This window comes from Stegostoma tigrinum, chromosome 31, assembly GCF_030684315.1.
Source record: "Stegostoma tigrinum isolate sSteTig4 chromosome 31, sSteTig4.hap1, whole genome shotgun sequence".
Classification (NCBI taxonomy): domain Eukaryota; kingdom Metazoa; phylum Chordata; class Chondrichthyes; order Orectolobiformes; family Stegostomatidae; genus Stegostoma; species Stegostoma tigrinum.
This window is the reverse complement of record NC_081384.1, coordinates 21,795,489-21,814,270: the sequence shown is the minus strand read 5'-3', so window position 1 is coordinate 21,814,270 and position 18,782 is coordinate 21,795,489. Positions and strand designations below refer to the sequence as shown.

General features: G+C 36.3%; 1 protein-coding gene across 6 annotated transcripts in view; it reads left to right on the top strand.

Moving 5' to 3' along the window:
* The window catches only part of itga3b (integrin, alpha 3b), a 175,474-nt gene extending 157,619 nt beyond the window's left edge, over positions 1 to 17,855 (top strand). Inside the window, exons 24-27 of one of the 6 annotated variants that reach the window (XR_009442858.1) lie at positions 393 to 518; positions 7,616 to 15,069; positions 15,516 to 15,595; positions 15,741 to 17,855. Coding sequence is in view for 3 of the 6 variants with exons in the window: in XM_048560367.2 (XP_048416324.1) it covers positions 393 to 518; positions 7,616 to 7,740; positions 15,741 to 15,780 (291 nt within the window). In the remaining 3 variants the exon portion in view is untranslated. Of the gene's footprint in view, positions 1 to 392; positions 519 to 3,304; positions 3,447 to 7,615 lie in introns of all 6 variants that reach the window. The other 5 variants (XR_009442857.1, XR_009442856.1, XM_048560367.2 and 2 more) reach the window with 5 other exon arrangements.
* Positions 17,856 to 18,782: the final 927 nt, after the last annotated feature.

Sequence of the window (18,782 nt, the reverse complement as noted above, 5' to 3'; positions counted from 1 at the left end):
TGGCTGTCCCACTGGCTGTGAAAATCATCTTTACCCTTTCGTTCACTGCATCCAGTTCCTTCAAATTAGGAGCTAGCAATGTTGGTAACATGTCAAAATTTGCCATCATTAGAGCATCCAGACAGAAGTGTTTTACAGAAGAATGGACTGCTTTCTCTTGTCATTCCCTTGTACTGGTGAGCACTGCAAAAGTTGTTTTCCATGACGCAATATAGCAGTTATGGACCTTTCCTGAATGAATGTACAGGAGAAGTATCACAACATTTAAATAAAGGATGGTAATCCACCAAATGTACAATTGTTTCATTCATCATATAAAACTAGGTGGAGGTCAGTCCTTTCTGAAAACATTCTCTTGAAATAAACTCGACATCTCTTCTTATTTAATCCAGACATTGCTCTACGTTGAATCCCAAGTTGATGATGAACCACCTTATGAGATACCAGCATGGATTATTGCTGTAGCAGTGCTGGCAGGCGTCATGTTATTGAGTCTGATAATCCTTTTACTCTGGAAGGTATGTTCTACTTTTATTTTCATAGAATCACTTTTTATACTCTGAACATTCTGTCAACTCTAGGCTCAATTTTAGGCTACAGAAACCACCAAAGCCAAGGAATCAGAAAAGCCACAAACACAGAAGATGAATAGCGTACCTACAATCTGGACATATACAAATTCTCCTCTTGTGTACAGGTGTTTCTTAGCAATTGTTTATACAATGGCAATTGAGGAACCTAATTCTATAGTTGGACCATACTAACGTTTAGTTCTTCTTCTGTGACCCCAGGTCTGCTTCTGGCCTGTGCTTGGGAATGCTAATTTGAGTCTTTTGGAAGCTTGAAGTATAATTATTTTGGTGATAACATAAAATCATCCGGTGGGAAAGGAAATGTGGAGAATTATAATATGTGGCAAGTCCAACATTGCCAATTTTATACTCTTAATTGCAGTTAGAATTATCCTCTTATCATTTTGTTTGCCCTGCTAATCATCTGGCATCACACAACTGATTTTCAGGACTGATCTCTGTCATTATTCTAAAACCCATTTGATATTAGACTAAAGTTAAAAATGAAATGCAATATTTGGTTTCATTGGTTTCTGGGTGAAGTGAAAGATCTCTCTTATTACTTTTATCTAGAAAAGAAAATCTTTTCCCCAGTAGATAGAAACTTTTATGATTGCTGCATAATTACTATGCACTGCCTATACAGTTACCCCAATCAATTTAATCTGCTAATACACATATGGACTGCATTGATGTCAATGACCAGACAATAATATTTTGCCAATTTGTTGTTACTTGAAAAATAGCCCCTAAAGGGTTTAAGGTTTATTTTTTGTGATTAAGTATTTAACAGATCAATGGCTTAGACGATATAATGTATTGTAATTCAACAGAATTTTGTTCAAATGTCATTATCTTATCAAATATTTAGTTGTATTACGTATCTCTTTGCACTTGCCTATTTAGGAATGAAGTATAGAATTCCTTCGGTCAAATTAAATGCCACATGTGCAACTAGGTACTGCAGGACATCTGGCCTTTCTAATAATCAAATCCTTCATCAGAGCATTTTTTTAATCAAATAGATCCATCTAGAAACTTGTCAAAAGAAAGCAATATTAATAAAATGTGTTAATATTTAATAGTAAAGTATGAAGAGAAAGGAACATAACAGGTTATTGAGACTGTTACAGTCACTGCAAATCGTTTGTGGCCAATCCATGATATATTTTGATGTTACGTGTTTCAAGTGATAACAAGCAGATTTACACTTTTAATTGATAGTATGGAACTGAGATCAGTTAATTGTTCAATGCAATTAAAGACTTTGCTTTATCTCACGCTTCACAATATTTCTGGCAATTCTGTTCAGCATGAAATTTAGGTGGTGATTTATAGTTATAAAAATATTTCATCTTGACATATTTGCAGAATTGAAATAAAAATGGCAGAAATTTATACCAAAGGAATAACGTATCTCTTCAGCTGTTTCAGCTGGTCATCTATGAAGACTTGCCACATTGTTTGTTATATTGGCAACTTCCAGTTGCTGGTCATCTAATTCTAATATAGCTTCCGTTCATTTAAATCTGTTTTGACCCATAAAGTGGCAAATTCTAATGTATTTGATACTGCAACACTTGCACCTGTATGAACATTCCTTACAGGTTTGTTCCCACTTAGTGGCAGATTTATAGATTATAATACAATTGCACCCTTTGGCTTTAGCAAAATTAATTTTATCCTTGAACCCTCTGGAATATCCTTTTTCTTCTGGAAATACAGTACACATTTTGACCAAAACTTCTGTCATTGCTGAACACTGTACAACCAGGAATATTTAACACCCAGCTAGGACCTCCTTGAGCAAGGGCTGTTTTGTCAATACAATAGCATAATCCCACATGGTAATCTGTTCTATAACTCTCCAATCTTATTAACAATACTCTGTTATTCACATATATACAGCATAACTCTGATCCATTTTTTTTCTTTGTTACTCTGAATTCACCTATTAATTTAGTGTTCTCTATTCTTGTGTGCTCTGCCCCCTCAGTATTTCATCATTGACTTCTTATTCTCTTGAACTGAAAAAAAGCTGCAAACAATTTATGTAAAGGTAACAGCAAAACATGAAACATTAATTATGGTGCAAAGGAGGACATATATAAAATAAACTTAAATGGGATTAAAATAGTCAGGGGTGACACTTGAACATGCTTAGGAGTTTGACCAAATTCAACAATTAGCATGTTCATCTTATGCAGAGTTGTAGTCCATAACTGGATGTTGAATTACAGGCAAAACAATGAAAATGTTAGAATGTTTGATAGTGATGAAGCTTAAATACTGTGTATAGTTCTGATCAGAACAAGTAAGATAGTCATTCAAACATTACAGGCAATGTAAAAGATTTGTAGTTTGAACTTAAATTATGAAGAAATGTTGGTGAAGATTTTTTTAATGCTAAAAAGGAAGCTTTTAAAGATAATCTCAACAGTTAAATGAAATTGTTCTCTGGATAAGGACCTAAAGCTGGAATACTATTTCAAATCAAGTTGTCCAAGAACTACAGGAGAACACGTGATCAAACCAGTAACAATAACTTGAGGACTGATACTATGAAATTCTGTTTCACTCAAGTTGTAACCAACATGTGCAAACAGGCTTTGAGATAGATTTATAAACTCATCTGTAATTTTCTTGTGAAAAGGAAATACTGGATCCTTTTTTTTTGTAAAGTCAATTTCAGTTTGTTGATCACTTTAATTTAATAACTTCCTTCTTTATAGTGTGGTTTCTTCAAGAGAGCGAACACACGAGCCATGTATGAAGCCAAAAAGCAAAAGGCTGAAATCAAGATTCAGCCTTCAGAAACTAAGCGGCTTACTGATGGTGACTAATGCTGGCCAACGTCGCTTCCTGCACTTTTTGGTAATACAGGGTGCAGTGACTGAATAGGGTGTGGTAGGGCGGTGTTTGGGGATTTATTCTTGGAGGGGAAAAAATACAGTAAGCTAGATGTCTACTTGCCCTTTCTTCAAATATTAATTTCTCCAAGAAGAATCTTTCATGTAAATTGTTCTCCAGCTTCAAGTTGTTGAGGTTATGCTTTAACTTTATTGAAAGACATTGTTGTAGGATTTGCCTCTTTCCCCATCTCCCACCTCCCTGTTGCTGAAAGAGTAGCTTTTTTCTCAAGAAAGAGTCGCCCTCAGTGGTTTTTTCATGAATTGTTCAAGAAATTGGACTTACAAAATTAACAGGCAGCAAAAGAACAGCTGGTTCATCAAAAGTACATGTCGTGATGGCTGGATTATCGTAACTAAAAACTTCCCATAATTAGCTTTGCTGTCCAAATTTGCTACTTCTGCCACCAATCTGCTACTTAATTTCATCCAGAAAATTGGAGAAAAAGTAATTCCTAAATGTCAGAAGGCCAGGGATCGGCAGAGAACATGAGTAACCTTAATTAAAACCTCACGGAATATTTACACTTAGATCTTCAACAGGAGTGATCAAGTGGAAACTGGGAGTGGGAAAGCTGAGGGCAATTGTCTTGTTCTTCCTGACTCTGGTACTCTGATTAGCTAGTTCACCCTCAGCCAAACAAGCATTTGTCCTTATCCCAATAGTAATTTCTAACCTCTACTGCTTTTTATACATTTTTCTTAGTGAGCAAAGTGTTTATGTACATGGAAATTCAGTAATAATTTGTATTTGAATTGTGATAGTGATGTTCACTTTTAGGATTGCGACTACTTCAACCTCTTCCTTAACACCTTTACTTTGTTTGTATTTCTGTGAAATTGTTATTTTATAATCACCAAAATGCTAATCAACTATTTATTAAATGTTGTGGACACTTTTTTCCTGTGTCAAAAAAGAACTTTAGGAGAAAAGACTACTTTAATCCGCTTCATAAACAACTTTGATTTTCCTTCCCTTTTCTCTGTGTGGAGTAGTTTAACCTTCTGCTACTTTTCTTTCTAACAGCTTCCTGGGTTATGTGGTTTCTTCTCTAATTTACTAACTTTTTTATCCTCTTTGTTATACAATATTTTATCGACTAAACATATTCTTTTATTACTGCGTTGAATTGCAGTGATTTTAATGGAAATCTTTTAATTGTGGATGTTAATCGTTATTAACCTTTGATGTTTTTTCCCCTTTTCTTTCCTGTGTGTATAAGTGGAGAAGTGAATGATTAATCTCAACTGTTTAGACTTATAGCACACAAGGAGCACTTTTAATCCGAAATTTGCTATATGACATGGAAGCTATCTAATACAACTATACTATTTATAATGATACATATTAATTTCATATTAATGATACGGTGAATTGTTGCTATCATTTGACATGATTTACAAAGCTTTGTTAGGTCCACTGTCACTTCCCCTACTGGTATGTATGTCAACAGGTGAAGTTTTCTATTCACAAATTTAGATATAGCTAGAAAAGTTCAGCAGCATCCCTGGAGAGAAAGCAGAGTTAATGTTTCTTCAAAACTAATCTTAGCTAGGAAAAGCTTGGTATATATGATGAAGATGAGGAGGGGAAGAAGCAAATGATGGGTGGAGATGGTTACTGTTAGGAGACCTACAGATCACTCCCACTAGTTTCCCCTGCCATCTTTAGCCGAACTGAATCTACATCCTATTCTGCTCAACCAAAGTCACTTTAACTATTGCACTAATGACGTATTTGATTAACAGTGCTATCCATCCAGCATTACCTAATTCTCCACTTTTCTAGAATGCCATATATCCCCTAATTTCAGTACCAAATCCTTGTCATTCTGAAGCAATGGCTCTGTCTCAGTTATCAGAACATGTTTGTTTACTTCAATGTTCATTCCTAATTTGTTTACCCTTTGTTAGTGAATGCTACCAGCACTCACACAGAGACTTCAGGTTTGATTTTTATTGTTATCCTTGTAACGTCAGGCCTTGATTATTGTATTCCTAAATTGATTTTTCTGTCCCTTCCTGCCGTTCCCTGACCCTCATTTCTTATATAACTGTTATCCTGTCTTAGTTTGTCTCTACATTCAATATCTTATACATTTCCATATTTGGCATCTTATCCCTGCTATTTACTTTAAAACCCTCTATTTAGTTTAAAACCCTCCCTATTTCCCTAGATATGTCGTTCACAAGAACATAGGCTACAGCACAGTTCATGTGCTGACCATCCCAATAGTATAGTCCCCACTTACTCCAATACAGGCACTAGTGGTCCACAGACCAGAATCAAGTTATCCCATGCTAATTTTTGAACCATATATTCATTTCTCTAATTTTATGTATCATACACCAATTTCCAGACAGCTCAAGTAACCATCCAGAAATATAACTTTTGAAGTCCCAGTTTTAGTTTAGTACCTAGCTCCTCATATTCTACATGCAGAAAGCTAGTTCTACTTACATCATTGGTACTGACATGAGATATTACAACTGGATCCTCCTCCACGCACTGCAGCCCTTTCCAGCCCTGATTCCACACACCAGGCAGACAGCATAGCCATCTGTGCTCTTGTTCTTCACTGCAGAGAATAGTATCAATTCCCCTCACCATACTGTCATTTACTACCGCCATATTCCTTGTTGCTGCCTCCCACCACTTGAACTGTGTCGTATGCCACTATGCCATGGTCAGTTTGTACATTGGACCTGCAGAACCCGTTTTCATCAAAGTGCCTGAAAGAACACCAAACTTGTTCAACAATTCCAGAGGCTGGCCCTCCTTGCCCTCTGGGTCCCCTTACCGGTCTCACTGTCAATTATACCTTCCTGTTCCTAATCACTGACCAAGAAGGATCCTGTCCTAAATGGGGTGATTAACTCTTTTTCCCTCTTTGATGCGTTGCAGTTAGTTGTAGTTCAGCCTCCAGCTCATAAGCTCTGAGCTCAAGGAGTTCCCATATGCTGCAGCTTTGACACATCACCTGAACTATATACTTTAATATGTTTTAATTATTTAATTATATTCACTTACTTACGTTACCTTGTCTATGTTTAATTAACATAACCATCAATTTTTACATTATGTTCAAATTAAAGAATAGAAATCATCTTAATCACTGACCAAAGTCTCACCAGATAGCCAGCTTCTTTCTTTTGTAGTTCAGTAAAAACCAATTTCAATCTGCTGTGATGAATCTACAGCTCTGTGTTTGACTACTGTTGTATGGTCCTCACATCACTTACTTCTTTCAATGATGCTTACTACCTGTCTCAAGAGTCCTCATGTCACCTACTTATAATTGATTCCAATCACTTGCCCATCTACTGAGGTTAGACTGAGTAGCCTTTTGGTGGGGTCAACCAGCTTAGTTGGCTGGATAGCTGGTTTGTATTTTCGAGTGATTCCAATAGCATGGATTCAGTTCCTGTACCACCTGATGGTAACATGAAGGTTCTTCCTTCTCAACTTCTCCCTGGGTGACCTTCAGCTTAAACCACCACCAGTCATCTCTCTCTCTCTCTTTAATAGGAGAGTGAGGCAGTGGTGACTTCACTCAATTATTTGTTCTATACCTTACCCCATTTTAAAATAAAAGTACAATGCTATCAATCTTCCAATATCCCAACACAACTCCTGCATCCAAAGCGAATTCGTAAGTCAGATCATCTGCTATTTTCTCCCTGGCTTCTTTTAACTACCTGAGACACACTTCAGCTGGCTGGAGTGATTTGTCCACTTTCAAGGACACTTATTCCCCTCATGCTTTCTCTGTCCTCATGTTTATCAGACCTAATAATGCACACTCCTCGACTAAAGGTTATGCACACCCCCCTCTTGTAAAGACAGATGCAAAATATTGGAAGCATATCCAAATTTTCCACCTCTACACCTTTTTTGGTCTATGGTGGGAAGTACTGTTTCCACTGTTATCTTCTTACTCTTGTGTGATGACAATACATCTTTGGGATCTCCTTGATTTATTTCCCGCTATTATTTCATGCATTCTCTTATCTAATCTCCCAGAAATTACCCACATGCTCACAGTAGTTGCATTGGTCAGTCACTTCTTCACAAATTAGTTGCAGCGCTAACTGCACGTTATAATTTTTTTCTGCTCTTTCTCTTTTGAGCAGTGTGGCTTCTTCAAGAGAACACGATACTACAGGAGCATGCCAAAGTATCATGCTGTGAAGATCCGCAAAGAAGAACGCTATTTTATCACAGAAGGTTTTACAAAAAAGAAAACACAGAAGAAGCAGTGGGTAACAAACTGGAAAGATAAAAACAGTTACTAATATTTGCTTCTCCGTGAATTTAAAGGGGCCACATTGATGAGACCACATATTTTTACGATTAAGATTACAAAGAACTGGACCAGTGTATCAACATTTCTGTTCACATTACTTTAGTTCTATTTATGATAACTTGTGTTTCAGTCAAATGCAAGAATTTTTTATGAGACAAAGTTTATAAAGCACAGTTGGAACAGCTCTTGATGCCATTTGAAGTTGATCTTTGAGCTAAGCATAGTGCAGGAACTTAGTTTTCCTTATGGATGAGACTGTTAAGAATTCAATGCACTGAAATATTGGGGAGGAAAGGGGATTAAAGTGCTTAATGTTAAATATATTGTTCAGTGATATTTTATTCTTAAAGGGTTAAAATTTAATTTATTGTGTTATAAAGGGAAGAAAGGTCCATTTGAAATGTAATTGGGAGGCACTCTAATTGAAAATCAGTTGAGGGTGTTCAAAAGAGTTGCTGCCAATCGTAGTTGTATATGCGAATATGATCCAAATCGTAAGACAAATAAGGCCAATACCTATTGGATAACTGGGATTATGTTTGTGCTGTTGCATATCCTTTTTCCTGACCCAATCTGTATTTGCAATATAACTGTTTACACGAATACATCTTAAGCATAATGGTCAAGTGTATGATCTTTCTCTCTGTGCCCTGTCTACTGACTAGCCATTGCAGATTACAGTTTCTAAAAGTGTTTTATTCTGTGATACCAATATTCAATTATTAAAGGAAAATGAGAAATAGAAAGCATTTTTTAAAATCAATCTATAAATTAAATATCAAGTTTTAGATATCCCTTTGATATCTAATGAAAAATGGTACTGTTTTCTTTAAAATACAGTTTATATATTAGCCGTAAGGGTGCCAAATACATTTATTTTTCCCATTGTTGTCTAGATAGCATTGGGAAACATTCAAAGTTTTCTTCTGTTGTTTAGTTATTGAGTTGGAAGAGATTGGAGATCTGTTATTTGTCAGCCTGATTGCAACTTTGCTAGGCAAACAAGAAAGATGAAGGAAAGTGTAAACCAGACATCCACTCAATTTAGTTCCTTTTATGAGTAGAATTACCTTTCAAAGAGCCTGATTATTTAAAAATAGCCTTATACTAAAGCTAAGAATTTTGGCATGTAGTGATTAAACAAAAGCCTTTCCTTTTTATTGGATGACACAATAGTAGTCCTGACTTCTAGTAATTATCAGCTAGAAATAAAGCATCCCATACGCGTACTGTATGTACATTTTTGTTCATATTAGCTGGCATTGATGAATATAATCTTGTATGTATGTGTGTTTGTATAAATATATACATGCACACAAATGATGGAGACAGAATATGTGATAGGAGAAAGTGTGTAGTCTACATTGTTTATTCAACATATATAGCATAGACTTGCAAAAAAGTGGAAAAACTGGCCTTAATATTTTCAAAGAAGTGCCAATCCATTTAATTCAAACATGATAGCATTTCTTTTACAGTGCAGAATGAAACTGATTTTCTTGTCAACAGTTATTACAATTTGAAACTCTGCATACAGAACAAACATTTGCTGACTTGAGGTTGTAAAATCCCTAGTAAGTGGAAACAATTTGGTTCCCCTTCACAAATAGCTTTCTTTTCTTAAGTTTAGTTGTATATTTTGTGATGTTATTGGTAATTGTAACCAAAGCAAAATGTAGCTTCTTTTGCATCTGCTGTCTGATACAATTTTATAACAAAAAAAATGCTATTTTAAGATGAAAACATAGAACACTGGTTGAGCCTCAGCTGAGATTTTGTTGCCGAAGCAAGGATAAAGACTGGAGGAAGGATGTCAAGGCCTTGGAAATGGGACTGAGGTGATTTACTAGAAATGAACGACATCAGTTTCTTGAGTCACCAGGGAACCTAGGATATTTCTCCTTAAAGCTCAGAAGGTTAAGAGCAGATTTGATGAAGGGTTTTGATGGAGTAGATGAGGAAAGAATTCACATGTAAATGAGCCAAAAGGAACCAGTTAAAAGTAATGGACAAAAGAATGACATGAACAGAAAGAAAATACTGTGTTTTGTCGTGATCTAAAATGCACTAGCTGGAAGAGTAGAAGCAGGTTCAATAGCACTTTTCAAAAGAAAGTGGATAAATGCTTCAATCGAAAAAGTTTGAGGTGAGGAGCTATGGGGTTTGAGCAAGAGAATAAGATTAATTGGCTATCTTTTTCAAAAAGCCAGAATGAGCTAAATGCTCTCCTTCCATGTTGAATGATTTTATGACCAAGAAAACATTGTAAATGCAGAGTAAAAATCATTTCATTTTGAGAGTTTCTAGTCTTTTTATATTTTTCTGGATGGAAAATGTTTACAGGTTTAAATTGCTTTCATTTTAGTATCAGTCTGAAGAGTTGCGCAAAACAACTTTGTATTGTAGGGATTATGTGATCGTTATATTAGTGGAGTACATTGTTCTTTGGAATTCTGGTTAAGATGTATGTGCTGAGAGATGGTAAAGATTGAAACCATAAAGTGTGATTCAGAACACTTAAGTGTGTTTCATCGTTTTTGTATTTTTAAGGTCTGTTAAAGCATCCAACAATGATTTTCAGAGAAAATTGAAAGAAAAACTCTTTCAATTTTATCTGGAAAAATAATTAATCTTGTTGAGATCTGGCTGTTTCACTTATTGTTGAGGAGCCAGGAAGGGATCCATGCTCCCGCTTTTCAGGAGACTCCCTGAACAACAAGCCAATAAGACAATGACAAGATCTCTGGTGGCTTTCCCCTCCAATCAAGTCCCTTGAGGGTAGACGTCTTATCTATTGCATGACTGGCAAGGTAGTGGCTGCTACAAAAAAAAGACCAATCAAGTTCTTCAAGATCACAGGTAGCCAGATCACATAAATACTTCAGGGATTTGCAGGTGAGGCCCGTGGGAGGGAAAAGGTGTGGAATTTCAGCAGCAAGGGCAGGCTGTGCCTCCCTGAGCCCCTCTACCTGATTTCCAGTCTTTCGATTATATGCTTAATATCTTTAGAACCAGAGCTCTCTCTCCTGCCAGTTGATGAAGCAAGCCGACAACAGTTCCAGCTGCCACTGGATTTGTACCAGCAATTTCGAACATAGCTATTAATTGACCATTTAAGAATCTCAAGTTGTAGCAGGACAGAAAGGTCAACTGTGGGCTTCCCCACCCAGAACTCAAATCTGGAAGAAGTAGTAAAGGAGTTGGGCTGCGGTACACCATTAACTTGCTTAATTACATACTCTGATGTACAGTCCAAAGTCTCCTTCATATTAAACTGCTCCAGGGACTGCCAGCCTGATTTGTAATTTTTTTTGTTGAAGGAGGCAGATTTTGTTTTCCATGAAGTGCTTGTATGAGAGCAATGAACCGTGTGGAGAACTCTGATATATCTATTCCCAAAGTGATCAACAGAACTCAACTCCACCAGGAATCTCCCCTGGATCTTCCATTTCATTGTTTTCTGTTCCATTTTTTTCTCGTGGGTAAGGGCCAAAGGAGATCTAGTGGCTGATCACCCCTGGAGGTTGGCACTTTGCACCCTCTGTTGAGCTTGATGGAATTCAAGTATCAAGTCTTTAAGGGGAAGGTGATTGATCCCCCAAAGGGATCACCCCAAGAACTTGATGGCTCTGTACAGAAGTGCATGCATTCCTTCAGACCCCACTTTGTTTCCCCTCCTCCGGGGTGGAATGAACCTGTGTAAATCTGTGTCTCGCGTGTTGTTGCAATATATAGAAATCTGGACCTCCTTTCTCTAAGAGGCTGAGAATGTTATGTCATTTGAAATTACCAAGAATAAGACTGGTAGATTTTAGTTAGGTTAGAGATTTTGTTAATGCCTCTAACTTGAGGAAAAGACAAGTAAATAGAATAGCGACACAGTTTGGCTATGCTTTATACATTGGCAGAAAAGTCTCAAGTCTGCATGGCTTACTAACGTTCCAACATTTAGTGTTAGAACCAGTTCCAAGCCTTTGTTTATTATAACATACTTGGGGATATATTCATATGTATTTAAGTTTGTTTAAAATGATCTATGCAATACTTGAGAAATGAATCAGGCTCAATTTAGAATAATGCTAAAAAAGTGACAAAAGTTAACTAAAATTTGAATAGCAATTTTTCCACAATAATACATACATTTGCAAATCTCTCATCTTTACTCATTTGGAGAAATGAAATTGGGTTCAGCATTTTTCGATTGTTCACACATAGCTACACTCAATAATTGGAGGTGTGGTTGAGAGTATGTAATCTCTAAAAGTATTGATGTGACAATTCTTAAAACCAAAGAACAAGGAAGAGTATGTGGTCTATAATTAAATGACAACAATACACTTGTTCTTCAGATTGGTTATTATAGTAGACTTCTCACAGTGTTAGCATGCTTGTGGTTAAATCAAGAGTTTAAGCATTTAACCTCGCTGATGTTTCAAACCTGTGTGGTATTGTTTTTAAGAAGCGCACTTTCCATGGGACACTAATCCAAGGGCCCATCTGCTCTATCAGGTGAATCTAAAATTTCTGATAGCACTATTCAAAGAGGACCAGTAGATTTCCACGTCCTGGCTAACAATCAGCTTAATCAACATCACTGAAGTAGATGATCTGGTCAAGAATTTCATTGCTGTTTATTATGAGACTTTACTTTGAGCAAAGTTGTTATGCACACAAATTCTGCACATTCTGTACTAATGAATACACTTCAAAACTACTTGTCCCAGAAGCATGTTGGGATGTCCTCATGTTGCAAAAGGAATATAAAATACAAACTCTTACTTTCTGATCAGATCTATGCAGTACATTCCGCTTGGTGCTTATTGGCAGTAGCCTCTTAACCAGAGAGATAGCAATTCAAATTGTGTTTAGCAATGTTTTGATTGTTATTACATGCACGTAACCTAAATAGTGGAGGAGTGCTTTCTAGCTAAAAATTGACTGCCTTTTTCATATTGCTAAAGATACTCTGCCCTGAAATTACTTTAATATATCTCCAAAAAAAAACTAGAAGTTTTATTTAGCAAACTAAAAGATGAAAATATTTCTAAACTGTGTATAGTCAAGAAGGTAAACAGATGGTCGGATACTTTTAGATTTAGAAAAGAAATGAAGCAACCAGCAGCAGCAGGCTCAAAATTGTTCCATTGTTTAATGAAAATATACAGCAAATTCTGTATCAGCCAAAGGCCTTGAAACTTAGCTTTGAAATTCTTCATCATGGAAACAATATCAGAGATAATGGATTGGTGAACAAATTTAGCACTGAACTGCAGTTCATTTTGTAAACTTAACAGTTGAGGTAATTAAAGCTGTGAATAAAGATTTGTGCAATAAATATTCCAGCTGTACAGAGAAATATTTTGTACTCCACATTCTGTTCTGCTACAGCTTTTTGAGCCTGGATGTCTGTTTCTTAGTCCGGAAGTAGAAAGTGCAATACACTAATGTTTGGCCATTCTCCTCTATTTTTTGCAGAAATTGTTAAAGATTTACAACTTCATTGAGAGCATCCAAATCTCCTGATTAGAAGCACAGAATTTTCTATTTCAAATGCCAGGCCAGAAATGTGCTATTTTTATATTAATCTTTTCTTTGAAGTCATGAAATATCCCTAATGTTCAGTCAAAGCACTGACCATATCTGTTGCTGGTTATGAACAAATAAGCTCAGGTTTTGCATTTCTTTTATACCTAGTATCAAAAATCTAAAGGAACAGCATTTAGATACTCAACCAAATCTGATTAGATTTTATTGCTTGCAAATTTAATTGATTTTATTTTTTTCTAATGAGCTGTTGAAATTATGTCTTAATTTACCTATGCTCCCCAAGAAAGAGTCTTACAAAAAGTGCAAATAATAGTTCTATCCATCTGACTACAAGAAAAATTCTTACATAAAATACAGGTTTTTGTGAATCTACCATAAACATTTAACATTTAGAGATATTTTCTGCAAATTGAGAAGGGTTGATTCTTCGCAATTTATATTGTTTTTGTTTAATTTGGCCCAAATAACAGATCTGGTGCCAAGTAAACCTGCTGTATTAAAAAAAAACCTTTGCAGTCAAGACGGTTAGTAATTTCACAATTACTTCAACTCCATTCCCTAAAAATCAGGAATAGTTATTGTTTTTCTATTTTAAGCAATCAGGTAATTTTTAAAACACACACTTAATCTATTTCCAACCTTTTACCCCTAAACCATTTTGAAATATCACTTTCTTCACCATAATTAGCTTTCTATTCTGCTGCTTAAATATCTCAGGAAGTCGTACAATATTGCTATCCAAATGCAGATTCTGTACGTTAACACAAACATGTGTCCTTGCTCTTTTTAACAGTCTACATTAAAAAAAACGAACACTCTCCTTTCTGTAGATTTGTCACATGAATGAATGCATATTACTACTACTGTTCTACTAACAATGCTTTGATGAAAATATTGTGTCACTGGACCCCATTCTCTGATTACATTATTTTGAGGTTGGAACTTTAGCATCTAAAGTATTAATTCAACAAAGAACATGTCAGGTGAAAGTACAAAACTTTTAATAACAAATACCCCCGCAAATGTGTGTACAACATTTTACAGGGAAATCAGAATACAGCCTCATCCAAATACCTCCTCATTATATGCAAACATGCTTCTATTTTGTCACAGAGTCAGAAACCTGAAATGAAACCGGTTTCCTCCCACAGTCCAAAGATGTGCAGGCTAGGTGGATCGGCCATGCTAAATTGTCTGTAGTGTTCAGGGGGGGTGTGGGTTATAGAGGGATGGTTCTGGGTGGGGTGCTTCAAGGGGCGGCGTGGACTTGTTGGGCCAAAGGGCCTGTTTCCACAATGTAGGGAATCTAATCTAATCTAATCTAAAATTGGGAAGATTGTACAGAGGAAATTTGCTTTGGAAAGTTACTGTCTAGCTGGAAGGTGGAAATTGCCCTCCCTGGTATATGAGATTGCTACAGTTTTATAACTACATCTAATATTGTAACAAGTTAAATAACTAGGAATAAGTACCTTGGGTTTTTATTTTAGAAAACAATGTTTTCCTTGTTAAATTATTCCAAGTATTTTCCTTCCAATCTTATGGCTAATATATCAATGCAACAGTCACAAAAAGGGGATCCAAATGGTTGAAACATTAAATCACATTTAGTAAACTAAATACAGCATAGGTTTAAGATTTGCTGTGACCCCTTTTTATCCAGACAGTCAATTGCCCAAAAAAGGTGCCAAATGGAATTGTATCCCAGCAAGGAATCACGTGCCTTAAGGAAAGGTGAGCAAAATGTAATTATTTTGTTTAATGTCAGTCACACGGTGATGCCGGTTGTTGGGGAATAGCACGAGGTGAATTGCTCATTCAGCGAGTCAGTGCAGACACAGTGGGCCAAATGGCCTTATTTTGTGCCACAACAATTCTGCAATTCCATGTTACATTGCAGATTGACTAATTATATTATTCATTATCTGTTTTTACACAATAGTCTGCATTTGAGAATTTTGCATTTCTGCTTGCAGTGTCATGTGTTGGCAGGAATTTTCCATATACCAACTATTTCCATTCCATAAATTGTACTTAATTTCTAGTCTGCATTATGAAGTTCAGCCTGGTATTCTGATCAATATTATTTGTGAATAATCAGTTCCTTCGTGTGAAATTTGTGCTACATATACAAACTGATGAGAATTGTTTAGATCTCATTAACTTTGAAATTTAAACAGAAAACGGGGAAAATACTCAGCAAGTCAGCAATATCTGTGGATAAGTAGAGATTCTCTCTCCATAAATGCTACTTAACCTGGTCAGTATTTCCAGTATTTTACACTACTTCTGCAATTGTTAGAAATTTGAAATGTTTTACCCTTTGTCTTAAGTCTGTCTTTTTAAAATCCTTGGTGCAATTCTCTAATTATTTGTATCTTTTATGTTTACTTGCCCTCACAAAGAAAAAGTTCCGTGATGATCACAGAAGAGAGAAATTGTTAAACTGGACCAGAGTTCTCTTGTGTTCAGGACTATGTTTTCTACACTCTTGATCCTGCCAACGTGAAATGATTCAACAATTCAGTTTAACACTGAAAGCAATGAATTGTTCTTTTACTTGCATTTATATAGCAATTTTAATATAAAGCATCCCAGGGTGTATTAAATGAAATTTGAGATTGTGGTATGTAAGGCAATGTTTAAAAAGTTTGGTCACAAAGAGTTATTCAACATCTTGAAGCAAATGTAGAGTCAGACATTTACATGGATGAAATTTCTGAATTTAGGGCCTGAAGTAGTAACAGCACTGCTGGTAATAAGTTGATTAAAATCAGGAATATTCAAGAGATCAGGATCTCCAGAGGATTGAAGGAATGGCAGAGATTAATACAGAAATAGATAATAATTAAAGCAAAAGCAGAGGATAGTATAGAAGGATTTGAAATCAAGAATAACAATTTCATTTTGGAGACTAGGAACCAATAAAGAACAAAGAGTATGGTGAGACGGGGGTGGTGGGGGGTTGCTGGTGTATTGAAACTTGAATCAAGTTAGAACAGAGGCAGCGGAGATTTGAAATGACCTCAGATTTGCACAGGGTACAGGCGCTGGTCTGAAGTATGGAAGATAGTCAAGTCAGGAGCTAACAAAGGCATGAATGACTGTTCTAGCATCAGTAAAGCTGAGATGAAGGAGGGGTTGGACGATGCTAGTTCACATGTAGTAAGGAACTCCATAAGAAGTTGAAGGTAGCTCAATGACATAGAAGACTAAAGATTATTGATCAACACTTTTTTTACAAAAATGCAGCCATGTCTTTAGTATAGAACCTGTCAAAACTATATAGTCCCACACAACATAACATGCTCCACCCCACAATTTCCTCCTTTCCAATATTTCAACTTTCTTCCAGATGGTCAGAACTTCTTTTGATAATTTGAAGAGCTGCAATTCCCAGTCTCAACATGCAGATGGTTCAATTATCCACCATCAACAATATTAAATAGGAGCCAAGATTGAAAATGGCAAGCAAATAAGCTCCAAGAACCTAGGGTATTGGAGAGAAAGCAGTGGTTATGCAAACAGGGAGGGGAGGACGAATTGCCAATGTGAATAAGGCTAAACAAGGTAATGGAAGACTTGCAACCAAAGCTGAGAAGGATGGGAGAGATTATTTTCCACACCATTATGCATTCTAGTTTAGCAATCAAGAACCGATATTGATCAACCAGCAGCAATTTCAAGAAATTATGAAAAACCTCAGTTTGTCCAATTGTCATAGTAAGAGAATTTCATTTATGATTGTTTTGTACATCCCTTAGGCTAAAGGGGTTCTTAATAATGGCATTGTCTGAAGTTGCATTTATAATCTCGGATGGAACAAAAATGAACCCTTTTTTCTTTTCCTACAGATAAAACCATTTAAAATTTGACAGTAACTAAGCAGTCTCAAGAGATAAATCATCTGAGATGCAAATTTCACACTATTGCAAAAATGGGTGCCAAAGTTGAGGGAGCCTGTTTTGTGCTGGCAATATATGTATAGTTTAAACATTGTTCAGAGATAGCAAGAACTGCAGGTGCTGGAGTCAAAGTAACAAGGTGTGGAGATGGAGGAATACAGCAGGCCAGGCAACATCAGAGGAGCAGGAAAGTTGATATTTTGGATGGGACCCTTCTTCAGAAATGGGCATTTCTGAAGAAGGGTCCTGACTCAGAAAATCAACTTTCCTGCTCCTTTGATGCTGCCTGGCCTGCTATGTTCCTCCAGTTCCACACTGTAATATCTGTGAGAGACACTTGGTCTGTTTTGCATCCTGTGTTGGCATTGGCCAATTACTACTGTATTTAAAATTCTTTACTACTGTTCAAAGATATAACTATTATGTCAAAGACTTTTGTACTGTACTTGTGATCTGTAAATTTCTGACACTCTCTTATATGGATGTGGGGATTCTAATTTACCACTGTAGTCTTTGAAACAAATTGTAGAAAATACTATATAAAATTGGTCATCAGTGTTTCTGAAGTTATTGAAATGGGTAAGAATGTCTTTTTAATAGTGTGTTATTGGAAAATCTGAATAAAAATATTTTTATTAAAACTAATGAAAGACTGGACATTCACCTTAATCCCTCTTTCAACCCATTCTGAATAAATGACTGGAAATTATGCTGTTGCTAACACTGGGTAGCAATGCAGGCACAGTTAATTCTGGGAGAGTTAAAATGTCACAGTGATAGGATGGAAGTTTCAAAATAAGCCTGTAATAAATAGTACGTTGAATTTTTCCGGTGCTAACTGGCAGGAATCTCTGTATTTTAATGCATTAGCAAATCTTGTATATCCATTAAAGAACATGTGCTAGATTAAATAGTACTTTGGTTATTAATCCTACATTCAGAATTATGACTGATTACAGGTGGCATCAAACAGGCAAGGCAAACTTCCTGACAAATTTGGATCGAATGGTACCTGCTTTTGTTTCATGGGGTGTTTTCTTGCATCTTGAGAGGAGCCACTGATGCACTGAAATTTGGTGATAGCAGTGAAATGGGATCAGTTCATGACTGGCAGAGGGAGGGACGATTGGCAGTGGGTGGATCTCCAAGAGCATGTAGAGGCAGAATGAGGAACCTGGAAGCTGGACTACACAGGGACAATGAAGATCTATGACAACCATGACTGTGGAGAGATCCAGAGTTACAGAAGATAGGATGACAGCAAAGTCCTGAAAGTCTAGTGTAACAAATGATGGACCCAAATGCCAGGGAGAACATATTAAGGACAGAATTGTCCATGATAGAGTAGTTAAGACTACAGTACAGTTGATGCAAAGTTTTGGGTTCTCCATGGGTTAAAAGTTCTCATGTAAGGGCAGAGCGCATAAAGATTATGCAAACCAGATCTTTGGTTTCTGTCTGCAGTTCACCTCAGACAGAGAGGATGGGTGAAGTACATCCAATGTGTCTGCTAGCTCTGATGAATCTAGACAGAAACCAGCA